This window comes from Miniopterus schreibersii (genome assembly GCF_964146895.1).
Source record: "Miniopterus schreibersii genome assembly, chromosome: 3".
Taxonomy (NCBI): Eukaryota; Metazoa; Chordata; class Mammalia; order Chiroptera; family Miniopteridae; genus Miniopterus; species Miniopterus schreibersii.
The window spans coordinates 12,942,510-12,968,361 of NC_138103.1; the positions used below are offsets into that span (position 1 = coordinate 12,942,510).

The 25,852-nt window shown below is 48.0% G+C and overlaps 2 protein-coding genes across 7 annotated transcripts in view; both read right to left on the bottom strand.

Annotated features, from left to right (window-relative positions):
• Nucleotides 1-307: 307 nt before the first annotated feature.
• ROGDI (rogdi atypical leucine zipper) lies at nucleotides 308-7,094 on the bottom strand. 3 transcript variants are annotated; one of them, XM_081132250.1, is made up of 11 exons: nucleotides 6,623-7,094; nucleotides 6,474-6,545; nucleotides 5,629-5,711; nucleotides 5,410-5,464; nucleotides 4,404-4,484; nucleotides 3,315-3,410; nucleotides 2,015-2,113; nucleotides 1,563-1,676; nucleotides 1,411-1,460; nucleotides 1,198-1,324; nucleotides 308-897 (listed from the first exon to the last, which is right to left on the bottom strand). In XM_081132250.1, the coding sequence occupies exons 1-11, from the start codon at nucleotides 6,665-6,667 to the stop codon at nucleotides 856-858; spliced, it is 864 nt and encodes a 287-aa protein (XP_080988376.1). In that variant the 5' UTR covers nucleotides 6,668-7,094; the 3' UTR covers nucleotides 308-855. The 3 variants fall into 3 exon arrangements, with proteins under 3 accessions (XP_080988376.1, XP_080988377.1, XP_080988378.1); XM_081132251.1 differs by lacking the exon at nucleotides 2,015-2,113 and having other exon boundaries at nucleotides 6,623-6,967; XM_081132252.1 differs by lacking the exons at nucleotides 5,410-5,464; nucleotides 5,629-5,711 and having other exon boundaries at nucleotides 6,623-6,967.
• A 152-nt stretch (nucleotides 7,095-7,246) lies between these two features.
• Nucleotides 7,247-25,852, bottom strand: part of GLYR1 (glyoxylate reductase 1 homolog) — a 37,362-nt gene continuing 18,756 nt past the window's right edge. Inside the window, exons 10-16 of one of the 4 annotated variants that reach the window (XM_081131145.1) lie at nucleotides 21,249-21,348; nucleotides 16,198-16,308; nucleotides 15,440-15,541; nucleotides 14,297-14,459; nucleotides 13,830-14,009; nucleotides 13,389-13,513; nucleotides 7,247-9,400 (exon numbers count right to left, since the gene is read on the bottom strand). In XM_081131145.1, the coding sequence (XP_080987271.1) occupies nucleotides 9,326-9,400; nucleotides 13,389-13,513; nucleotides 13,830-14,009; nucleotides 14,297-14,459; nucleotides 15,440-15,541; nucleotides 16,198-16,308; nucleotides 21,249-21,348 (856 nt within the window). In that variant the 3' untranslated portion in view covers nucleotides 7,247-9,325. Of the gene's footprint in view, nucleotides 9,401-12,430; nucleotides 13,514-13,829; nucleotides 14,010-14,296; nucleotides 14,460-15,439; nucleotides 15,542-16,197; nucleotides 16,309-21,248; nucleotides 21,349-25,852 lie in introns of those variants that run through there. The other 3 variants (XM_081131146.1, XM_081131144.1, XM_081131143.1) reach the window with 3 other exon arrangements.

A 25,852-nucleotide genomic window follows, 5' to 3' on the forward strand; every position in this document is an offset into this window, starting at 1 on the left:
CTGCTCCCTCTAGGTGCCCACCTGGTCCCTCACAGACTTCAGGCGGCATGACTGTCACCAGGAGACCTTAAGTAACTTGCTAGAGGTCATCCAGCAACTATCCATGGGAGGGGAAGCTAGGCTCAAACTCGGGGCCCAAACCCCCAGACAGAGCCCTTGTCACCATTCCACTCAGCCCCTCAGCAGCCAGAGGACTCTCTCAAAGGGGGCATGAATAGGCCAGGGGCTCAGTCACTGGGTACTCCACCTAGCTCCTGACAATCAGGGACCCCCAACTTGGTCCCCACTCAGACACAGACAGAGGGGTCCAGGCAAGTCAGATGATCTTTATTTCTTGGAGGCCCTGGTGGGGCTGCTGAGTAAACAGTCAAGGGCACCCCCAGCTCATGGTAGATGGGTTCTTTCTGCCCTTTCCTCCTCCTTCCCTCCCAACTCCCAACTCCCAACTCAGGGTCCCCACCCACTCTTCGCCTTCCAGTGGGTGGAGGAGTGTGGCTGCCCCTCACCTGGGGGCAGTTCAGCAGGCAGGCAGCAAAGCAGGGAGGGAGAGCCCTGGGCTGGGCTCCACCTTGAGTCCAAAGGGCAGGGCTTACAATGTGGGCCACCTCTTGACCCCACCTTCCTGACCCACCCCCATCCAAAACAAAAAGCAAGTCAGCCTCCCTTTATTCCAGAGGTTCCAGTGTTCACTCCCATCTGTGCAAATGTGACAGGCAGGACAGTCAAGGAGGGAAGTAAATCACCCATAGTGCTGGCTCTGGCTCTGGCCTGCACTCCAAGGTGTGTGTGTGGTGGGGACAGGAATACTCTGGGTAGGAGCCACTTCTCAGGGGGACAGGCTCTTGGGTGCTCTGCTTAGAAAGGCCTGTAGCTCCAGTAGCTGGAGAACACCGAGATCTAGGGAGGGAAGGTGGGGGAGAGGGCATGGTGAGTGGTGGTGCTGGGGGGCCTGGCCCCTGTTGCACCCTGACTCAGGTGAGATTTCAAGGTTATCCAACGGCAATGTCAGGGAGAGGGTACTGCAGGCAGCACCATGGCTCATCAGTCTGGTATGTGTGGAGGGTACAAAAGACCTTAAGATTTGGGGGTGCTTTTAACAAGAGCCCTTGGAATCCCCCCCAAATGAAGGGGCTAAGCAGCTTGCTGCCTGTCTGAGACTGTGGCCCAGCCCAGCCCCGGTCACCTCCATGGTCCCACCTTATCCTTAAGCTGCTGGCAGAGCTGCAGGGAGACGGTGAAGAAGACGAGGGCATCATTGAGCCACGGGATCACGGACTCCACTTTGTGCACATGGCTCACCTCCAGACGTTGGGAGCCCCATTCACTGCGAGCAGAGGGTTGGGTCCCTGAGCCCCCAGGCCCTGAGGTGTAGCAGGAGCTCCCGGGCACACCTCCCAACAGTGTACTTACAACATGGCCCCAGGGCTGTGGAGCACAGAGCCTCCAGCTGGGCGGAAGTTCTAGGCAGAAAAGCACCAGACCCAGTCAGACCATTGGGGCTGCAGGGCATGGGCTGGTGGGGGCAGAGGTGGGGGGTGAGGGGTTGGTGGGATCCTGCTCACCTTGGTGGAATTGGGTTGCAGGGTGTGCAGCTGGTACACAGTGAGACAGAGCTTGTTGAGGTTGATATAGACGTTGACCAGCAGGTCGGAGGGCAGGGCGGGGGCAAACATACGCTGCGGGAGAAGGCAGGAAAGTGAGATGAGGGCAGGGTAGGTAGAGGCCCCCCAAAAACCACTTGGGGGAATCTCAGCCTTCATCCTATGGACTGGGGCATCCAGACTCTTCCCAGGTGCCCTGGGTAACTTCCTGCTCTGCTGCGCTTGGGAATCACTGACTCAGACCAGGGGTGATGTATCTGGGGGGACACAGGAGGGAAGCTGAGGACCCTATCCCAGAAAACTGTGCATAGACATAGATATAGAACTCCTACTGATGACAATTTGGGGCTTCTGACCCCTTGGCACCAGTATCGCTTTCCAGGGGACCCACTCTCCTGGTCCAAGGCACTGACCGTGAGGCCACTGGCGGCGATCTCAGGCAGAGTGAGGGTGGCTGGGGTGGTGAGCCGGTTGCGAGCTCTGGTCAGTTGCAGCATCACAGCATCCATCAGCTGGAGGGAGGGGGCTGGTCACAGTTGCTGAGAGGGCAGCAGGGCCTGGCCCTGATCCTGTCCTCCCCCAACTCCAGTATCAGGGAGTAACAAAGTTATGGTGGCTCCAGCTCCTGCCCTGGTGGACCTGAACTCCCCTAAAGCAGGGGCTTGTTAAAAATGCAAGTAATTGGGGCCTGACTGGGGGAGGGTAGGATGTCTGTATTGTATACCATCCACCCAGGAGGTTCTATTGCATAGGATCCTGGGGACTGGTCCAATGGGGAATGAGATGCCAGGAGTTAGTCTCAGGGGCATGAGGGCTTTGAGGATGGCAATGAAAGAGCTTAGAAGGGGCCTAATCTAGCTAGGGTGGAAGGGGCAAGGGAGGGCTTCCTGGAGGAAGCAATGGGAGAGTTGAGTTGATGCCTTAAGTCAAGCACCAACCCCATTGTCACAGGTGAAGAAACTGAGGCTGTGAAGGGGTAAGGTCACATAGCTAGTGAACAGTAGAACCATCTAAACTCATCCCTTTCCTTTACCATAGAGCAAAGCCCTGGATTGGACTCCTCAGAGCCCCAGCTTCCACTCTTTCCAGGTGTTGCTGTGAGTGCTAGGATGCCCTGGCTCCCAGAAAGGCAAAACTATTGGGAGGAGGCATGGAGGCTGTAGCTTATACCTCCCCAAGGCAGTCAGTTCTAGGAGGGACCTTAGCTCATCTAGTTCAAGTTTCATATGAAGAATCAGAGATCCAGAGAGGGTAGGTGAATCACCTGAGGACACACAGCAAGTCCAGGGCATCCAGACTCAGTTCTCCACTCTATGCTTTGTGAATTGACTTTGTTAATTACAAGGGTTTTTTTCTATTGCTAGTACTACTACTAGCAGCTACTATTTACTGAGAACTTATTAGAGGCTGCTTTACCTGCATTATAACAATTGGCAGTCACCACATCTTGTCCCCCTTTTACAGGGGGATACTAAGGCACAGAGTGGCTAAGTAAATGACTTGAGGTTGCACAGATTATAGTGGAGGCTCTGGGATCAGAACCCAGGTCTGATTCTGGAGCCTGGGCTGTGAGCCATTTGACTGTGGCCAGATGGACATATGTACACTGAGAGGTGAAGGGTTAACTGTCAGCTATACTTGAGGACATGGGGGCAGAGTTCTCCAGGGCAGGGTGTGGGAAACCTGGCTCCCCTGTCCCTGCAGACAGCTCACCTTAAGGACTTCTGCTCCTGTCCTGAACTGGTAGCTCTCGTCCCGGTTGTTGAGGAGGTAAATGGCTTGGCTCACGTGGTTCCTGGCATCCTGGATCTAAAAACAGTGCCCATGGAGTGGTCAGGGGGCTGGGCCCCACCAGGGAGAGGTGCCAGATTCAGAGCAGCCACAGTCCTGAGGCCACAGCCCATGGGCCTCCACTCTGTGGGGCTGTCATCCTTGGAGGCGGTGGGTGGGTGCTGCTTGTTTGACTCCTCCCCCATAACTGTTGGCTTCCTGCCCTGGCTGGGTGCTGGCACATGGCACAGACTGAGGCAGGCTTGGTCCCTGGTCTCAGGTAGCTCACTTTCTAAAGGAGGGCAGATGGTAACAGAGTAAAGGCACAAGAAACAGACTGCATGACTTGCACAAGGAAATAAACAGGGTGACGGAGGAGGGTTGGGGAGCTTCTTTAGATGGGGTTAGGGAGGTGACTCTTGAGCTGACACTCATCACTACTGTGATGAGAAAAGATAGTGGAAAGTACTCCAGGCAGAGTGACAAACAAGAGCAAAGGCCTGGAGGTGGAGACTGCTGGTGGCCAGTTGTAGGGGAGTAGAGGCTGGGGCCCAGTGAAGTAGGAGTTGATAGGAGTATGGACTTTATTCGCAAGAGCCATGGGGCAACCAAAAAATGTATATGCACAGCCCATGGACACAGACAATAATGTGGTGAAGCACTGGGGGCGGGGTAGAGGCAGGGTGGAAGGAGGCAAAGGTGGGGGAAATGGGGGACACCTGTAATAATAAAAAAAAAAAGAGCCATGGGAAGGCCCTGGAGGCTTTGGGCAGGGAAAGACTTGTTCAGGGGGTTTCCCTGTGGCTCTGGCTGAGGCCTGGGGACATACAGACAGGTTCTCCACCTCCCACAGGCTAGGCTCTGGAGCCCCAGGCCCCACCCAGCCCAGCTTCCCTATTAGGAAACACCCTACAGGCTTTCTGTGGCAGCAAATCCTCAGTGTCCAGCCCCTGGAGGCCTTAGTACCACTGTGCAGGCCTGCCCCTGCCTACCCTTGTGGCCTGAGCCCTGGTTGGGGAAGGGCTTTGTTACCTGCTGCAGCTTCCACTGCTTGTCCTCCCGGAAGGCAAAATGCAGCAGTTGGTTGTTTCGGGGCATCTTCAGGTTCACGTCCTGATGGGTGAGAGTGGGATAAGTTGGGCAGAGGGATGCCCTTCTGCTTTTGGCCATTCTGAGCCTTTGAGCCAAGGGCAGAAACAGTGGTAGTTTAGGCCACTCCTGGGGGGCAGTGGGGGGAAGGACTACCAACACCTTGGCCATTTTGGAGGTAAACAGGGAGATTAGGAAACAGGAACTCAGGCCCAAGAGGAACCACAAAGAAATGAAAGGGAGCCCAGCTGGCGTGGCTCAGCGGTTGGGTGTCCCTTATGATCCAGGGGATTGAGGTTCGATTCCAGGGCACATGCCCGGGTTGTGGGCTTGATCCCCAGAGTGGGCCATGCGGGAGGCAGCCAACTGGTGATTCTCATTGGTGTTTCTATCTCTCTTTCCCTCTCCCTTCCTCTCTCTGAGATCAATAAAAATAATAATAATGAAACAAGAAATGAAAGGGAAAAGAGGCTGAGAAAGGGGAAGGTGGCCTCAGCTGGGAGAAGGTGTGTGACTGTGGGCAGACAGAGATTTGCACGAACCAATGGACTGAACACCCACCCACGAAGGAAAGGGACCTTCTCCTAAACCTTGGCACCTGGCACAGGGCCGGGTGCAGATGGAGCTCAGATGTTGACTGATTCCACTTTGATCTGGGGCCAGCCTAATCCTGCCAGTGCCTATATTTCACCAGGCCCAGACTCTGGGCTGGGTGATGGGCAAAGCACCCCCTTCCTGCACTTCTCACTGAAACCACACACTAATCTCATGAGAAGGCTGGGGTTTTGTCATTTACAAACAAGGAAACTGAGGCTGAGAATGGTTAAGGATCTTGCCCAGAGTCACACAGCCAGCCAGTGGTAGAGCTGAGATAAACAGGAGCCCCCCATGCTCTTCCCCACTGGCTTCTCCAGTAACATGGAAAGGAGAGAGGGGGCCAGGGACTCACCGCTTGGCTCAGTGCGTCTCCTTGCAGAGTCAGCACGCCCTTCACCTGGTCTGTGCTGCAACACATGGAGGTGAGAGCAGAGCCTGCAGCTGACCCCTCCTACCACCCAGCCCTCCCAGTGGGCTGCTTCTGGCTGTCTGTCACAAGATGTTCTAACCCAGGTGTCCCCCCTCTCCTAAGGAGCCCATCCCAGGGGTTTCCCCGCAAGCCAGGGCTCACCCACTGCTGCCCAGAATGAAGTTCTCTTGCTTGGCAGGCCCCTCTGTGCCTGAGCCGGGCAAAGTGAAGCGAAGAGAGGCCTCCTGGGGGCAGAGGGGAGTGAGGCAAAGTTCACCCAATCCAGCCCAGTGGTCTTTCCACTCCCAGGTGGGCTAGGGGAGGAACAAGGTGGGCTGGCCTCACAGGAACACCCTACTCAAGCCTCCAGGGCACCTTCTGGATGCTCTGGCTCCTCCCCTAAGGCCTGAGTTTCAGGTCTTACCCGAGCCAGTACCTGCTCCTTCCACATTCCCTTGGGGCCTGTGCTCAACATGGGGATATAGAACAGGAATACTCTCCCATTGGTTAAGGTGCAGCGAGGAACAGGGTCAGGGAACCAAAGTAGTCATGGCAACCCGCACTGCTGGCCATACCAGGCAATGCCTGGACATTTGTGAGTTGACTGGCTTATCTTCACAACCCTTGAGACAGGTGCTGTTACCTCCCTTTTGCAAATGATGAAAGGGAGGCCAGAGAGGTTGAGTACTTAGCTAATGTCACAGTGTTGGGGTCCTTGATCTCAGATTAAACGTCACTGCTTCAAAAAAGGCCTCCCCCGTCCGGACCCCAGCGCCCAACTCAGGCCCACAGCGCTCACGCAGCTGCTTGTGGAATCGGGTAATTATCTGCTGGCGCCCACGACTAGACCACAAGTCCACTGACGACAAAGCCCCGTCTGAACATCACGCGACGCGTACACAGCGCTAGGGAGGCAGGCACGGCCGGCTCGAGCGGGGAGCCGCGCCAGGGGAGACGGGGGAGGGTGGGCGCGCGCAAAGGCCCAGGGCAGCCCCGCGAGGCGTTACCTTTAGGATGTCCTGCAGCTGCCTCAGCACGGCGTGCACCTCGTCGTGCAGAAGCCAGCGGAATTCCTCCTCCTGGCAGGACAGGCCGCTGTCAGCCGCCGGGGCCCGCCGCCCCAACCCTGCCCCGCCCAACCGCCCGCGCGCCTCACCAGCACCGCTCGCTCCACCGCCGTCGGTGCCATCGCGGTCATCATCGCCGCCGTACGCTGTGCAGCTACCGTCTCCGGTCAGCGGTCCGCACCCGCCGCTCAGTCAGTACTCAAGGCCCGGGCCCATCCCCCGTCACCGATTGGCTGAGTGGTAGTCAGTCCTGCCCTGGAACCACCTCCCCACTCTCCCTATTGGCTGAGTGGATGCCCGCCCCTCCCCGCTCACGACGCTGCAGAATGGAACTAGGCTGGCTGCAGTAAGAACCCGCCCGCGCCGGCTCGCCCGGGACGCCGCCGGCGCCCGCTGCGGGCGCCGCATCCGAGGCTGCTCTCGGCCGGAGCGCTGAGACCCTCGCCCCGCCTCTTCCGGGCTCTGACAGGGCGCCCTTACCCACTTGCGCTCTATTGGCCGGCAGAATGGCTTGCTCTCTCCGCGCACGGCGATTGGCCGACGGGGTAGCAGCTCCAGCTCGGGCTCTACAGCCGCCCCCAGTTCCGTAAGTTCAGAAAAAAGCCGGGGCTGAGGTCGCTGCGTCACTTATCCTCCGCCCCCCTTTTCCCTCCACAACTCCGCCGCCGGGCGGTCGGTGTTTAGGGGGCCACCTCCAAGGTAAGCAGTCACAGTTGTGTTACCAAGAAACGTTTTATTCTGCTTGCAGTAGCCTTTTGTTAATTGCACAAAATCATGTTTTGTTTTTGCCATTTAAACATTATCACACAATCCTATTCTGAAAGACATGTTCATTAAAAACAAAGCAAAAATAAAAATTCACAACCTTAATTACCAGATTTGTCATTTAAAAGGGGAAAAAAAAGGGGGGCGGAGGAGGGGCTTTCTTACAAGCTTTTCACAAGTGTCACATTTTCTCCTTAAAAGGGAAGGATTTCAAAACAAAGGTGAAATAGCTTAAACAGAAATATTCATAAAAGGGAACTTTACAGAATTGTCAACAATATTAAGACAACATTGACTAACCAGTTTCATTACAGCATCTTCCCCCACTCCCACCCCCACCCCCAGTGTCCAGCTAGGACTATAACAGGCTTTGTGTTCTGACAGAAAAGAATTCAAAGTCCCAGTGAAATCAACTGTGCCAAAAACCCACAGGCATCTTCCCTGCCCTCCCCACCCATGTCTTCCGAGATCCCATAACCTGGGTTCTGATCAGTGGAAAAGGGCCAAAGTTGTGAGGAGGGACCCACACCAGTGTGGCCACCTCATTTTTTATATATAATTATATATTCACTATAAATGCTGACCTGCAAAGTGTGACTTTGGAAAATCCAACCCATGCAGAGGAAAAGAACACTGACAACCTTCAGGTGACTTCTCCTTGTTCTTATACCACATTCCAATCCCCTCTGGTCCCCTATCCAAGGAGAAGTACAAGGTCCTCAAGGATGTCTTGGATCCACCTCTGAGGGTCAGGAAGTTCAGGTTCAAGCCAGGCCCAGTTCTCTTTTTCTCTCCTGACAGACCCCAGGGCCCTGGAAGCACCAAAGACCAAGCTGCTGGCTGAAGTGAAGACACTCATTCCGTTTCAAGAGCTGAGCCTAAGAAATGGTCATCGTTGGTCAGGCTGGGTCTGGGCCAAAGGAACAGACAGGAAGAAATACTGTCTCCATGGAAGGAAAAGGGGGAAAGGAGGAGGGTGGAGAGAGGCAGGCATGCAGAGGACTTGTGCAGGGGCAGGCTGGAGAAGGTGGGATCACTGTGAGGGCGCCCAGGTCAGAGTGCCTCTTCAGGACCTAGCAAAGTCTGTGGCATAATGTTAACAGGAAGAAGCCCATCCCCCTCCCCCTTCACTCCTCACTGGTGGCCCTCAGGACCCCCTTCCCAAGGGCTGGAATGCAAATCTTACTACAACAGCCTGTTGAGGAGTGAGATCCCCCTACACCAAAGCAAGGAAGTCTGATCCCAGCCCAGGGCTCCATGGTGACGGTGACTTCTAGGACGGGTGCTGAAGAGCAGCGAGGAGAGCAGGCTTCTGTGAGGCTCAGCCTACAGGCTGACTGACTGCTGCTCTCCCTGGAAAGCCAAAGCCCTGTCTTCACTTGACTTTGCCAATCTCTTCAGTTCACAAAGGCATTTCTGGAGAGTAGGTTAAACGTTGGTAGCTTAAACATGACAATCCTCATCAGCTGGTCACCTGAGGCTGGAGGGTCCACAGGATCCTCCATTTAGTCTGTGCTGGTTCATCTTGGCCCAGAACCTCTCTCTGCAAGGGATCCAGTCGGAAATGGGGATGTGACCACAGCCTCTTCGCTCTGGGGGAAGCAATGGGAAGGCTTCCAGGTCTCACTGCTGATTCTAGTTCCTCGACTGGAAGGGGTCTGAGATAAGACAAGCTTGGAAGAAGGGGGGGGAAAGCAGGCAGCAGTTTCCGGGCAGCTTCTATCTTTGAATAAGAGCCAGTGTGAGTGTACGTTTGTTTGTTTGTGTGTGTGTGTGTGTGTGAACACACAGCCACCTGGTTTGGGGGCCAGTGCCCAGCTCAAGAGCTTTGCTACAGGCCAACCCTGCTACACCCCTCCCCCTCCAAGGACCTTCAGGGGAGGAGTAATGCTGTGTGCTGTGCTGATGGCAAGTCTCAAAGTCTGTATAAAAGGAGATGGAGACAGGTGGACTGGTCCAGAGTGAAATCCCAGGACCCCAACCCCGTGTGAAGAGGGGGTCAGAGGGAAAATTGTAGTAGTGGGGGCTTAGTGTATGTAGGCCCGGTACACGGCAGACATGTCATTGTCAGACTGGTCCAGTGCCTTGGCTCTTTTGTACACCTGTAAAAAAATGAGACGGGCTCAGACTCTGATCACACAGCTGACTTAAATATATGGATCTGCTTCCTGGAGGTGGTTCTAGATGTAGTTAGGTAGGTAGGTTCTGAAGTCGAGGCTGTCTGAGTGTGACCCCTGGCTCCTCTGCTGACTGGCCTGACCTTGGACAAAGTGCCTCAGCACCGCTTTCTGATATCATGCAGAAGGTAACAGGGTTGGGGGGGGGGGGGGGGGGTGTTAAATGGCGTGAAGGATGTATAACGTTCAGAGGGCCAGCACAGAGACAAAGCTCAGTGTTGTCAGCAATTATAACTATGCCTCTTCCTGCTGAAGATCCTCCACGGACTTCCCATGTTATTCTCGGGGCTACTGTCCTTGCCCTTTCCTCTGCATAGGACGCCCTTCCCTCAGCATGGCTGGCTCCTTCCCAAAGGCCTTCCCTGACCACCTCATCCTAAAGCAGCGGCTGCACCACTTTACCCTGATCACCTCTATCTCCGTTTTATTTTACTCATATTTTTGACCACCTGAAATTCTCATTTGTTTAAATGCATATATGCTTATTTTGTGCCTTCTTCCATTAAAATATACACCAAGCTCTTCCCAGAGCCTAGTATGGTGTTTGGCAATTAATAGCTGCCCTGGAGATACCAGATGAATATAAAGAAGTATGAAAAGAATTAAAAAGCCACTGTTCAACAAGGGTGGTACAGCATCCAGTCATGCCGAGGAAATGCAGTTGGACAAAAGCTTCCTCCCCTACATGGCTGGCTGCATTTAAAAAAAACCACACAGTCCAGTTGGAGCCACCATAATTGAGTATCCATTACAGCGCAGGTGAAGTTATCAACTCAGAATGAAAGCTAAATAAAGACCTTTTCAGATAAAACCACTTGTCGCCAGCAGACCTGCATTACAGGAAATGCTAAAGCAAGTTCTCCCAGCTGAAAGGAAATAACACCAGAGAGAAATTAAATTCTTCAGAAAGGAATGGAGAGCACTGGAAATCATAAATTAGAAAAATCAGAAAATTATTTTTCCTCTTAATTTCTTTAAAATACATATGACTACTTAAAGCAAAACATTTCAACATTGTCTGGTGGGTTTAAAACAAAAGCAGGCACCCAGGCCAGTGTGTCTAAGTGGTTGAGCATTGACCTAAGAACCAGAAGGTCATGGTTCGATTCATGGTCAGGGCTCAATCCCCAGTAGGGGAACATGCAGGAGGCAGGTGATTAATGACTCTCATCATTGATGTTTCTCTCTCTCTCTCTCTCTATTTCCCCCTTCCTCTCTCTGAAATCCATATATATAACACACAGGACATCTGTAACTTAAAGCAGAGGTTCTTGACCTGGGGGGGGGGGGGGATTTTTTCCCTCAGAGAATATTGGTAATGTCTGGATATTTTCGATGGGGATGCTGATAGCATCTAGTGGGTAAAGGACAGGGATGCTATTAATATCCTGTAATGCACAGGAGAGTTCCCACAACAGAATATTAATAGTGCCCAGGTTGAGAAACCCTGCCTTAAAGAGTGAGGGACAGACAGAGGTATATGGACCTATTTTTTTGGTGAATATTAACTCTAAGTAGACCATGAAGGTAAATGCATATTGCAATCCCTAGAGCAAAGACAGAAGAAAAATAATGCATCATTAAAAAGCCAATTGATATCTAAAGTGGAATTCTAAAAAAAATACTCAAATAACACAAAAGGAGGCAAGAAAGGCGCTGGCTAGTGTGGCTCAAAGGTTAGAGTGTTGGCCCGCGTGCCGAAGGGTGAATGGTTCCATTCCTGGTTCAGCGCACGTACCTGGGTTGCAGGTTCGATCCACAGACCAGTCGGTGCGCACGAGGGAGGCAACCAATCTATGTGTCTCTCTCACATTGATGTTTCTCCCCCCCCCCAAAAAAAAAAGGCAAGAAAGGAGGAACAGACAAAAGCCAGAAGGGAGAAACAGCAATGAAATAATAAACTGGTAGCTCTGAATCTAACCACACAACAGACTTCAAGACAGACTAAATGTTAACGAACTAGTTAACTTTAAGATCCAATCAGTAGAGAGCCTCAAGTCATACTATCTAAACAAATGGCCAGAAAGTGCCACTCACACATTGAGAAATTAACAAAAATGTCTATTTCCAAGCTAATGAAGGAGAGTAGAGGCAAGTCAGAAATCATCAGGTCATAGAGAAGTGTTGCCAACACAAACCACACAGAACCCCTTCAGAAGTAACTAGTTAAAAACAAGCTCATCAAGTAAGTGATAAAATACACAAGGAATCTACTGCCCAGAGAGAACCCACAGGTGACACAAGTGGGAGCAACCTAAAAGAGCAAAATAAGTACTTTGAGATATTCAGGCAGGGAAGGGATAGAAGACAGAATTAGGGACAGAAGATTATAAACTATGAAAAGGCAGGTCTGGAAATAGCAATATGGTGTTTTTGGGGTTTTTTTCTGGAATAAACCACTTGAGACCTGTAAGTATTTAACTTGAATAAAAATGTGTATGAGCTTATATAACACTTGAAACTACAGCTCCTAAAATAAATGAATCTATGTGCTTTTTTCTTTTTTTAATCCTTACCTGAGGATACTTTTTCCATTGCTTTTTGGGGGGGTTGGGGGAGAAACATCGAAGTGAGAGAGACACATAGATTGGTTGCTTCCCGCACACACCCTGACCAGGGTTGGGGATCGAGCCTGCAACCAAGGTACACACCCTTGCTGGAATCAAACCCAGGACCCCTCACTCTGGGTTGGGGGTGGGGAGGAGGAGGGAGGCGTGACGCTCTAACCACTGAGCAAAACCTGCTAGAGTGTGCTTTTATTGTAACTCTATGATAAAGACAAATATTGCTCAGCTTTTTTTGGTTTGTTTTTAAAGGGAGAGATGAGAGGAAGAGAAAGGGAGAGAGGGGGGAAGAGGGAGGGAGACATCCAGCCCCTACTGGGGATTGAGCCTGCCACCTTTTGGTGTATGGCACAATGCTCAGCTGTTTTTTGGGTTTTTTTTGTTTTTTTTTAAAATAAAGACTACATTTCTATCAGATTGAGATGATAAAGCTGAACTTCTAAAAATCTGTTTTCAGTAAGTGCATGTGTAGGTGCTTAATAAATGTCATTAAAAAATGTTAATGATTAAACACTACGATTAATAGGTAGATTGTCTACAAAAGATACAGTTTAAAAACACAGGTTGAAAGTAAATGGATGGGAAAGATATACCATGAAAACAGTAAGCACGAGAAGGCTTTAGTAGTGGTATTAAAATCAGACAATAGATTTCAAGACAAAGATCAAGAGAGACATTTTATAAGAACAAAAGGGCAAATCCATCAGGAAAACATGATACATAAGAGTTTCAAAGGCATTAGGCAAAATGGACAGAATTAAATAAACAGACAATCCCATGATCACAGTTGGGAGATTTTAATATCCCTCTCTCAGCGACTGTAAAAACCAGAGGAAAGGTCAGTAAAGATGATCTGAAAAAACTACCAAACATCTTGACCTAATTGATATCTGCAGAACACAGCACCCAACAACTGCAGAACAAACAGTCTTCTTAAGTGCACATGGCACACCCAGCAAGACAGACCATCTGCTAGGCCACAAAACAAGTCCAAATAAATTTAATGAGTTAAGAGTCATACAGAGCATATTCTTTGGCCACAAAACAGATATATTAGAAATCAATAACCATTAGACATCTAGGAAAACTCTAAATATTTGATAAACTTTGAAATAATTCACAGGTCAAAGAAGAAATCACGAGAGACATAAGCACAGCTCAGAAGGAAGTGTCCAACTTTTAATGGTCCTGTTAGAAAAGGCAGGTCTAAAATCAATGACCTAACATTCCACCCTGAGAGATTAGACCAGAGAGCAAAGAAAAACCAAAGTAAGTAGAAGGGAGGAATAACAAGAAAAACAAAGGGAAGGCTGCTGGGACTTGTGCCACTGGCTCTTGCAGTTAGTTACCTCATTGGCTGCAGCTGCCATAGGAGTTGGATGGTTGACGGCATCACCCAGTGCAATGGCTAAGCGAAGATCCTTCTGAATGTATTTCAGGTAGAAATCAGGTTTAAAGTTTCCTTGCAGAATATCTGAGGAGAGAAAGCCACTTATCAGAAGAATTAGAAGGGGCCTAAATAAGAAACCACCTGCAGTACAATCAGGGCTCAACACTAACATTTCTCCCCACCCCACCCCAGACACCCAAGAAACAAATTCCCAGCCTGTACCCCCAAATCACATCTACCGTGTCTATGGATCCTCTCTACCTGGGGGCACAGACTGACTGGAAAGGGTGCATCTTTCATACCCAATGAGCCCCTGAAGAAGAGACTGTTGTGACAGCTGCCTGACCCAGTTCCTCTAATAAAAAATAAATTCAAAGAAGAGAGGCCAAAGACAACTTACTTTGGCACTTCTGGTCCAGGAAGATGCTGGCCAATTGTCCTTGATTGAGGATGTCTAAGAATGTCTGCTGGGACTGGCCTGTCACTTGGGCCAGGGTCAGCCCCTCAGCAATGGTGGCCATGAAACTCCCCTGGACCATGTTCACAATCAGCATCATCTTGGCTGCATTGCCAACCTCACCTGCCCAGGGCAAAGAATCATGGTCACTTCCCAAGAAGCCTGCAGGCAGGGACTTTCTGCCCACCCTCATCCCCGCTCAGACCCACCTCTACACTCAGGGAAGGCCCCATTCACCTGCCCCGACACAACTGGCTCTGACCCCTCTGGCTCTTCGTCTTTCTAGGCACTGACTGTGCAAATCAAAGGAAACCTTCCCATGGGGGCCCCAGGCTGAGAGGCCATGCGGGATTGATGTCATCAGTGCAGTCTAAGAGGGATGTGGCCCGACAGGTGGGCAGATATGTTACCTAGAAAGAAGGAGGTCTTCCCCATTGCCTGGAAGCAGCTGCTGCAGTCCTCATATAAGCCCCTGTCTCCGGCTGCTAAGATCACCAACATCCCATCATTAGACAGCTGCTGGTTCCCTGAGACCGGGGCTTCCAGAAAGCGGCCTCCCCTGGACACAATCACCTGGAAAGGAAAGTCACAGCTTCTGGAGGACTTGCCTCTCCCAACGGTCTTGGGCAGGGAGCAAAGAGGAACCTCGGGTGGGAGTACTTGGCCCTCCACAAAGAGGCCCCAAAGCTGACATGTGTACAAAGGTGCTGGACTAATGCTGTGGGAGGGTCAGCCACTATCCTCCAACAGATGCCTGACTCACATGTAGTAAACAGAGAGAGGCTGGGCTCTCCTCATAAGCTCCCATTTACTCTGAATTTCTTATAAAAACCAAAGATTATAACCAAACATGACTGTGCTAAATGCTTGGCTGACCACACCTCCTATGGACACCGCCCTTCCCTGACTTCAGCCACTCTCAGAACATACATAGGCTCAGCCAGCGTGGCTCAGTGGTGGAACATCAACCTATGATCCAGGAGATCACGGTTCGATTCCCGGTCAGGGCACATGCCTGGGTTGCAGGCTCAGTCCCCAGTGGGGGCATGCAGGAGGCAGCCAATCAATGACTCTCTCATCATTGATGTTTCTCTCTCTCTCCCCCTCTTCCTTTCTCTCTCTGAAATCAATAAAGACATATTTAAAAACAAAAGCAAAATACACTCATGGGCCAGAAGTTACCACCCCTTCACTTGGATTCAGCAGCTCAGGAAGGAGGAATACTCTGCTAGTGTCAACTGTAGATAGATGCTTAAACCAAACAGGCTGTGCTGGCAGCCTGGATTGCTTCTCACGGTGAGGCTGGCAGCTACAGGATCTGATGCCCAACCCGGCTGGGCACCACCTCTCCTCTCATGGCCACTCAGACTAGCTGTGACTTTGAAGGTAGAGAATGAAGGCAGGCTAGTCCCAAGGCTGCTGGCCTTGCCTCTCCTCTCCTCTCTGGCTTTGGCTCTAAAGTAACCAAGCTGCCCACACTTCGGCATGGTCAGCCTGGGTCTTGGGATCCAACCAAAAGGATGCTGGAGGGCCAGCCTGAACAAGGCTGCTACCTGGGCCAGCTCGGTGACTGTGTCAGCATCCACTGTTGACATGTCCACGTAGCACTTCCCGGGGCGGATTCCTTGCAGCACACCACTGGGGCCCAGCACCAGCTGTGGGGACACAAGGGAGAAGCAATAGCCCAGGCCCCCAGCTAGACACCCAGGAGCCCCTTTAGACCTAAAGTAAAAATCCATTTGCTTTTTTGGTTCATTTCCTGATTAGGAACTAATAAATATTAAGGCTAAAAAGAGAAGAGCAAGTAAATAAGCAAAGGAAAGAAAAGTATTTCTAGTATATTCCCATTTATCTTTAAAAATAGTATGTTTCTTTCTAATAAAAACTTCCCATTTAAAAGATGGACCCTCAGTGCTTAAGTTTTGGGGCTTCTTTGATTTGGATTAGACTAGTCACCAGTTTAACAAGAAGACTACTGCACTTGAACTTTTCAAACATACAAATACAGCCATAGCTAAACATAGGAACTTGGCACATGGACCAAAAGCACACACAGCCCCAAAGCTTCCAGCTCAATAAAAATACATCACAGACCTCAGGGATCCTAATCATTTTCATTTTTTGTTCTGAATGAAAGGAAGTCTGTATTCAATTTATGCAAACACCCTTCACAAGGGGAGATGGCCCCCAGATGGGAAATTCAACCCCCCACATGCAGACACTCACTCCGTGTGCAGGGGAGAAGGGGAGGAGGCCAGCCAGCTTTCCTGGCCACAATCTGAGACGCTGAGGGGAGGGAGGGGATCCTTACATCCTTGGCCGCCTTTGGATCCGACACACAGGCAAAGGTGATGTCACAAGTTGAAACAACTTCAGCGGGGGTTCTTCCTAGGCGGGCCCCCTCCTGGATGAACAAATCACACTGCAAAAGTCACAGATCCTAACGTGAGCTGCAGGCAGTGCACAACAATCACGACAGCGAGGCCAGAGACACGGTGCCCAGTCCTCCTGTCTGGCCTCCTAAGGCAGGAGACCAAGGCTGAGGCTGGGAGCCCAGGATACCAGAGCTGGCAGTCTGACTTCTTCAGGGAAGAGGATGGGGCTTCTTAAGGACTGTCTTGTGTTTTTGCATATCTGGTGCCTAGACTGATGTTTTGTGCTTACTGTGAAGTAGAACAAGTGTCTGCTGAAGAATTCCTGTTTGAAGACAGGATGTGAACAGCACCTTTTTTGCAGCCATGTGTGGCTATCTTGGCTGTGGCAAAACCATGTAGTGCCCTGAGTTATAGGCACTGTGCTAGGGAAGCAGGGCTGAGGCTGGGAGGCTGCCATCCCTTACTGCGATGTTTCTGGGGGTCTAAAAACACTAATTTTCTTTTCTGAGCATTAAAATCACCCAGAACATCTCATGACAATACACATCATTAATATTTTAATGTATTACCTTTTCCCAAAGGCATTAAAAAAATTAGAATAATCTGAACCTACCATTTTGTATTTTGTATCTAACTTTTAATATTTTGTAAGACTTACATTTATCCATATTGTAGTGTCTCATAATTATCACTTATGATGGATGGCTGCAAAATATTCCAACAAGAGACATATCTGGATTTACCTAATGGCTCCCCTACAGATATCTGGACTGCTTTTAATTATAAATTACTCAAACAAATATCTTTATGTATAATACTTCCCCTCTATGTTTTCAACTTAGGTCTCTAAGAATAAAACAGACTCCAAATGGTTTTCATGCTCTTAATAAATGCAGATAAATGGTTTTCCAACGGGGCTGAGTCAATATATAATGATTACCAGGAAGGTCTCAAATGACCAGCACCAAGTACAAGTACATCATTTAAAAACAATCATCCATAAATACACTAAAATTTTATCCTACTTGATTTAACTAGCTAAACATAGCAACTTTCTGTGTGATATATTTTGATTACTCCGTATTACTAAACCTTTTAAATACTTTTTTGTTTCCTCTTTTGAGAGCTACTTTTTATCTTAAGAGTTATCACACTATGTGTTTCATGAAATCAACATACTACCCTTTTCTATCATATTTACTATTAGCACTTTTAGTTGGCGTACCTTTTTTTATTTTTTAAATCCTCACCCAAGGATATTTTTTCCATTGCTTTTCAGAGAGTGGAATGGGGGGAGAGAGAGACACAGAGGGAGAGAGAGGAAGAGGGAGAGAGAGAAACATTGATGTGAGAAAGACACATTGACTGAATACCTCTTGCATGCGCCCTGACTGGGGACTGAACCTGCAACCACGGTACATGCCCTTAGATGGAATCGAACCTGGGAACTTGCACTGAGGGTCCAACCATTGAGCCAAACTGCTAGAGCGTACCTTTCAATTTTGTTTATTTTTTGTTGTGTGGAGTATTATTAAGAACTGTTCATCTTGCCCTAGCCAGTTTTGCTTAGTGGTTAGAGCATCGGCCCTAGGACTGAGGGGTCTCGGGTTTGACTCCTGGTCAAGGGCACATACCTCGGTTGCAGGCTTGGTCAGGGTACGTGCAGGAGGCAACCACTTGATGCGTCTCTCTCACATCGATGTTTCTCTCTCAGTCCCTCCCTCTCCCTTCCACTCTCTCTAAAAAGAAAAAAAAAAAAAAAATCAATGGAAAAAATATCCTTGAGTGAGGATTAACAAAAAAACAATACAAACAAAAAAACCCGTTCATCTTTTGTATGGTGCCACGTGGGTACTAGAAATATTGGGGGAAACACTTCGTAAAATATATTATTGTCTAACCACTATGCTGTATACCTGAAACTAATACAAAAATATTGAATGTAAACTGTAATTGAGAAAATTTTTTTATCTTCTTCTTTAGTGAGTTAGATTGCATCTAAGCTTAGAAAGACCTATGCCAATACTTAGTTTTCTTTTTTTAAAATATGTTTTTACTGGTTTTAGAGAGAGAGGAAGGGAGAGAGAGAGAGAAACATGGACAAGAAATATTGATTGGCTGCCTCCTGCACACACCTTACTGGGGATTGAGCCCACAACCAGGCATGTGCTCTGACCGGGACCTGAACCTGCCACCTTTTGGTGTTAGGGATGATGATCCAACCCATGGAGCCACATTTGCCAGAGCTATTTAATTTCATTTTCTTCTGGTTTTTCATTTGGAAAAAAAAAGTTAATAACCTATCTGGAATATATTTTATTATGCTGTAGAAAGTGAGATTAGTATTTCCTCAAATTTCTAACCAGTCATTCTGAACATAACTTACTGCCCAATCCTCCTTCTATATCACTGACTCACAGAGCCACCTCTGAGGAATTGCCAGGCTTTCTGGGCTACCTGACGGGTCCGTGTCTACTATATATAGCACACACGCATTTTGGCCTCTTAGTATGTGGATTTATATTATTATGTTTTCACCTCTGCTTGGGAGAAGGCCTCATTACTCTCCCTTTCTGAAAATTTAAAAATGTTTTCATCTTTTCCCAGAAGAACCACAGAATCATTTTTACTAAGATTCTTTTATAAAAATTCCATAGGAATTGTCCTAAGGATTAAATGGCTTTTTAAAGATGACATTTACTACATAATTTGTGCCAGGCACTGTGCTGAGTACTTAACATCATCTCACTTAACCTTCACACCCCCATAAAGCAGGGGCTTTTGCTGTCATCATTTTACAGGCCTAGGTAGGTAAACTAACTCACTGAAGAGGGCAAGCAGCAGAGTGAGACTTGGATTTAGGTCTGCCCCATTCCAAACCCAAGTTCTACCTTGCTTTGCTCCACTGCCTTCCCGTAAATTAATCTGGAAAGAGTGACCTTGTTTATATTATTTCAGCATTCTAATCAAGAAAACAGGAAAACCAAAGGCACTTCTATCAAAAGGGAATATACTTATAAGCATACCCTCTGCTTCTCCTGACATTCTGCCACTGTGCACCTCTAGATATCCTGGTTACCCTATCCTGCTGAGGAGGCCTCCGAGATCTCACTCCTCCTGACTTAGGTCCCCACAGTGCCCAGCACCTAAAGCAACCCCTTAGCACGGCCTTCAGTGTCCTCTTCCCCAAGCCCCCTTTAACTCTTCAACCAATTCTTTGTTATTCTTGAAAAGGATTTTATGTTAGCAAAGTGAATTTTTACTTTGCCTAGAACATTTTTGTTAATTCAAATCCATCAGCCCTGCCAACTCCTTCAGCAATCACACTTCATTTCAGCTCTCACCTCTGCACATAAGGAGACGTGCACCCAGTCATTTCACAAATACATACTCAGCCACACCTTGTTCCTCAAGTAGCTGGTCCTCTCTCACTTCTTTTGTTCCTGGCAAGTACAGTGTCTAATTTTCTGGTACTCAGACCATAGCTCTTTTTCACTTTTTCTTGGATGACAACTTGATGGAAACCAGGGCCTCTCCCCATTACAAAAGGTACACATTCACAGCTGTGGAATTCCAAGGCAGGCGCGCACAGACCCCTTGAAGCTGTGGGCTGCCACCTTAGGTTAAGAACTTCTAAATCTGTTCTGTCCAATATGGCAGCCACTAGCCAAAGGGGACTATTTAAATTTAAGTGAAATAAAATTAAACACTCAATTCTTCAGTCATACTAGCCTTGATTCAAGTGTTCAAGAGCCATATGTGACTGGTGGGTGCCACACCAGATAGTGCAGATACAGAACATTATCACTGCAGGATGCTGAACCGCACAGCTTTGTTAACACGATCCAAACGACTGAATGCAGCAGAGCCACCGAGGAGGATGCAGATCTATATGCATTCCTGATAAATGAATTCAAAATAGACACACTGGTATTTCCACGGGCATGGAAAAAAGGATGCAAAAACGTAACATGAGCTGGCTCAGGTAACAGCAGGGAGGGAGGAATTTTCACGGTTCTTTTTTAAAAAAATGTTTTTATTGATTTAGAGAGTGGAACAGAGAGAGAGAAACATTGATGTGAGAGAGATACACATCGACTGGTTGCCTACCACATGCCCCCCCTGGGGCTGGGGATAGAGCCTGCAACTGAGGTACATGCCCTTGGCTGGAACTGAACCCAGGACCCTTCAGTCTGCAGGCTGACGCTCTAACCGCTGAGCCAAACCGGCTAGGGCTCACTTTGTTTTTATTTTTTTGTTGATCCTCACCCAAGGATATTTTTCCATTGCTTTTTAGAGAGTGTGAAGGGGGGGAGGGAAGGAGGGAGAGAGAAAAAGAGAGAGAAACATCAATGTGAGAGAAAGACACTGACTGGTTGCCTCGCACACGCACCCCAACCGGGGCCGGGGATTTAACCTGCAACCCAGGCGTGTGCCCCTGACCGGGAATTGAACCTGCAACCCTTCAGTGCTTGGGCCGATGCTCCAACCACTAAGCCACACCAGCTAGTGTGAATTTTTACTTTGTTTTATATCTCTGGGTCATTTTTAAAAAAATGGGTATTTTTGTTAATCCTCACCCGAGGGTATTTTTTCCATTGCCTTTTCAGAGAGAAGAAGGGGGCGGGGGAGAGAAAGAAACATCAATGTGAGAGAGACACATCAACTGGTTGCTTCCTGCATCCACTGCAACAGGGAATCAAACCTACAACCTGTGTATGTGCCCTGACTGGAAACTGGTGCATGGTATGATGCTCAACCAATAGCCAGGGCACCCTGGGTATTTTTAAATATTTAGTTTTTGTACTCGAAGCTTATTTATCTACATCTCTACCTTTCTGAATAAGAGCATGGCTTCTACTACTCTACCATGTGCAGAACCCTGAGTGAAGACATCAGGAAGATATTCCCATCTTTAGTTATCCCAATTCCACAGGTCAAGGCTCAATCCCACCCTACCTGAGAAGCACCCCTCATTAATGCTTACTTTCTCCGCAGTCCGGTTCCAGACAGTCACTGTGTGACCCATTTTTAACAAGTTGGAGACGATGCCACTTCCCATCAGGCCGAGGCCCAAAAATCCTATCCTGAAAAAGAGAGAGACTGATTAGTTTGGGGAGGAGTGGAAGGGACAGGGCAAGAAGGTGTCCTGAACGTAGCACAGACTGTGCTTCCTCATAAACCTGGGGTGAGACCTCAGACCATCAGAAACCCTGCTCAGCAGTGTCCTGATACCACGAGTGCAGAGCCAGATGTGGCACATGCAGGCTGTGCCTTTTCTTATTATGCCATTGTTTAAAAGTGTCCCTAAATTTAAATGGGTACTTCTAAACCCTTGGCTGCCACAGAAAGAAGTATGACACATATGGTTTAGGGCAAGTGTTCCAAATCGTTTCCTTGCTGCTTTGACAGAAGCTCTGTGCTTACAGTTCCATGACAGTGAGAAAGCGACATTTGTCTCTGGCTTTGCAAGAGTTTTGAGTTCTAGGTCTTCAGATGCCTTTTGAAAGCACATCAGGATCCATGACAAGTAACTGAAGTGATGTGTTAGAGCCAGCCACTTTCCTCAATTGCAGAAATCAGGGTCCCAGTCTTCTTCTCCCTCTCCAGGCTCCAAACCTACACTACTTTTGCATTCTTCCTGTTAGCTCTTTGAAGCTTTGCCTGAGCTTTAGAGCCAACCTTTCCCAGTGCATGAGTTCTTCCTATGTCTGCCTTCTCCTGCACCTTTCCCCATTACCACTGTTTGCTGGCCCATCCCCTTCTCTGCTCTCCACTACACCCTCTAAGTGCAGGCCCTCCTAACTGCAGGCCCGTTTTGATCCTTTTTATCTCTGCTTACCTTCACTTCCTACGGCCTGCTCCTTTCTGCAACCCTGAGAACTTGGGGACTATTAGCTACTACTGCTTTTACAGTTGCCCAAATGTCTCTCCTTGGTTCCTGTACTTCATTATTATCTCTCCTGGCATGTGACTTTGCTACACTATGTCTCTTTCATTTCTTATTATGTTAATGTTATATTATAGTTTTCAGCTCAAGACACTCTCTGCAGCTTCTCCACTTTGACCTGTTATCATTTCAGTATTTTTGGTCTTCGGGGAGTCACATCTGCAGCCACTTCTGCAAATTGGCTCTTGTACTCAGAAATTCCCCTAATCCTTGCTGGAATATGCACTTCTCACATTCTCTCTGTCCCAGCCTGCTCTAAATTATTTGAATCAAATAATGGGATCTACTGCGCAAAGGACCTGAATAGACACTTTTCCTAAGAGGACACACAGATGGCCAACAGACACATGAAAAATTCTCAAGGTCACTCATCATCAGGGAGATGCAAATTAAAACTACAATGAGGTATCACCTCACACCTGTCAGAATGGCTACCATCAATAAAGTAACAAACAAGTGTTAGTTAGGTGTGGAGAAAAGGAAATCCTAGTGCACTATTGGTGGGAATGCAGACTGGTGCAACCACTGTGGAAAACAGTATGGGGTTTCCTCAAAAAATTAAAAATGGAACTGCCTTCTGACCCAGCAATCCCACTTCCGGAAATATTTCCTTTCCTAAGCACCAATATAACCCAAAACACCAATCAGAAAGAATATATGAACCCTATGTTCATAGCAGGGTTATTTACAATAGCCAAGATCTGGAAACAGTAGATGAGTGGATAAAAAAACCTGTGGTACATTTTCATGATGGAATATGTACTTCATAGCTATAAAAAAGGAGGAACTTTTATCCTTTGCGACAGCATGGATGGACCTGGAGATTATGCTAAGTGAAATAAGCCAGTTGGAGAAAAGCAAATACCATATGATCTCACTAACATGGAATCTAATGAACAAAATAAACAAAGGAACAAAATAGGTCCAGAGGCATGGATACTTGGAACAGACTGATATATGTCAGAGGGGAGGGAGGGTGGCGGTGGGGACTGAATAAAGGAAGGTGAAGGGATTAGCTAAAGGACATACATGCATAGTCCATGGACACAGACAATAGTGAGGTGAGAGGTGAGGGGAGGAGCTGAGTGGAGGTGAGTAAAGGGGGTAAGTAGTGTCAACAATAAAAAATTTAAATTAAAAAAAAGAAAAAAAGGAACCTACCACCTTCCTCACCAAATGGCGCCTTTGTCCACTAAGTTTCAAGCCAAAGCTTAAAAACATATCTTTTGTCATTCACAGCAATCTGGTGGGTCGTGCAAGTTTTCCCTATGATTCTAAATCATGAGGACTAATTCTCTTTCCATTTCTTGGTGTTCTAGGACACCCAGCAGATCTGGGGATGAAGCCTCTGGATTTTTACATGGCAACTGACAGTCCTTCATGATGCTCTTGAGACAAGATGGAGAATGTAGACTAAGTGGATTAAGAACAATACAGCTGGTTAGCTTTGTAGTGGGTTTCACACTCAGGTTAAAAAAGTATTTGACTATTAGGGCAATATAGGCCTTGGGTGAAAGCACTGAAACTGTATTCAACCTGTCATAGTTTGTTTTTTTAAAATTAAAACCAACATAATTCTTATCAAACAAATGGGTGACACTCATCTCCCTTTACTTTTTATATTTTTTTATCCTCACCGGAGGGTTATTTTTTCCATTGCTTTTTTAGAGAGAGTGTAAAAGAGAGCAAGCGAGAGGGGGAGGAGGGAGGGAGGGGGGGGGAGGGAGAGAAACATCGATGTGAGACACACATCAATGTGAGACATTGATTGGTTACCTCCGGTATGTGCCTGGACAGGAGCTGGGGATTGAGCCTACAACCGAGGTACGTGCCCTTGGTAGGAACCCAGGAACCTTTAGTCTGCAGGCCGATGCCCTAACCACTAAGCCAAATGGGCTAGGGCCCATCTCATTTTTATTAACACATAACATGCCTCTATCTCCTCCAGTCTACAAAGACAAGCCACCCCAAATAACTGGTAGAATCAGTGATTTCAATAGCACAAAAAATTAGGAATGAAGTAAAAGATGTACTGTTTTTAGTCTGAGAAAGAACCTTTTGGAAAGAGAGACAGGAAATTCTTGCTCAGGTTATCTTGCTCAGGAGAATGCTCCTTCTCAGCAAAAAACCTTTTTCATCATCATGACTCTGAAAATACAACTGGCCAAAAAAAGGGCAAAGGGGAGTGTGGGTGCAAGCTAAGGTTTGGGGACCACAGTCAAGGCTCTCCCACCTGCCTGAGCAGGACAGAGAGCAGCAGGCAGGTGCACGAGAAGGAATAGAAGGTGATTGCAGAGAGAGCCAGGGAGGGCAAGAAGATGAGCATTATTCTAAATATCTTCATCTCTTGTTCCCCACAAATTCAGGGTTTTTGTCAGAGTTCTACTAAGCTAGGAGTTTTCAAAGTGTGGTCTCCTGACATTTGCCAAGGATGTATCTGACCAGGGGCTAATTTCCAAAGTGTACAAAGAACTCATAGTACTCAGCAAGAGGAAGACAAACAACCCAATTAAGAAATGGGCAAAGGACTTGAATAGACACTTCTCCAAAGAGGACATATGGATGGCCAAGTGACACGTGAGAAAATGCTCAACGTCGCTAATCATCAGAGAGATGCAAATTAAAACCACAATGAGGTATCACTTCACACCTGCCAGAATGGCTCCATCAACAAATCAACAAACGACATGTGCTGGAGAAAGGGGAACCCTAGTACACTGCTGGTGGGAATGCAGACTGGTGCAACCACTATGGAAAACAGTATGGAGGGTCCTCAAAAAATTAGAAATGGAGCTGCCGTTTGACCCAGTGATTACACTCCTAGGAATGTATCCTAAGAATCCTGAAACATTAATCAGAAAAAATATATGTATCCCGATGTTCATAGCAGCACAGTTTACAATAGCCAAGATCTGGAAACAGCCCAAGTGCCCATCAGTAGATGAGTGGATAAAAAAGCTGTGGGACATTTACACTATGGAATATTACACAGCTGTAAAGAAGTATCTCATACCCTTTGGGACAGTGTGGATGGACCTGGAGAATATTATGCTAAGTGAAATAAGCCAGGCAGCGAAAGACAAACATCACATGATCTCGCTTATACGTAGAATCTAAAGAACTTAATAAACTGATGAACAGAATAGATTCAATGACATGGAAGCACAGATGAGACTGACGAATGTCAGAGGGATGGAGGAGGGCAGGTGGGTGGAGAGGGAGAGAGTAACCAAAGAATTTATATGCATATATGCACAACCCAAGGACACGGACAAAGGTGGGGAGAAGGACTGGAGAGGGGGAAGGGACGGGGTGGAACGGGTCATTGGGGAGAAAAAGGGACATCTGTAATATTTAAAAAAAAAAAAAAGTGTGGTCTCCTGACTAGCAGCAGCAACATACTTGGGAACTTGTCTAAAATACAATTTTTTGGGCTCTACCCCAGACCTACTGAGAAAACCCCAGGGGTGGACCCAACAATCAGTGCTTTACTAGCAGCCTTCCAGGTGATTCTGAGGCACAGGAAAGTCTGAGAACCACAGAATGAGTGTTTTCTGCTCGCAGATTCACCAGAGTCCTAAAGAGCCAACCCTGACATATGCTTAAGGACAACTTCTGTCTCCTGAAAATCAATTTACTCC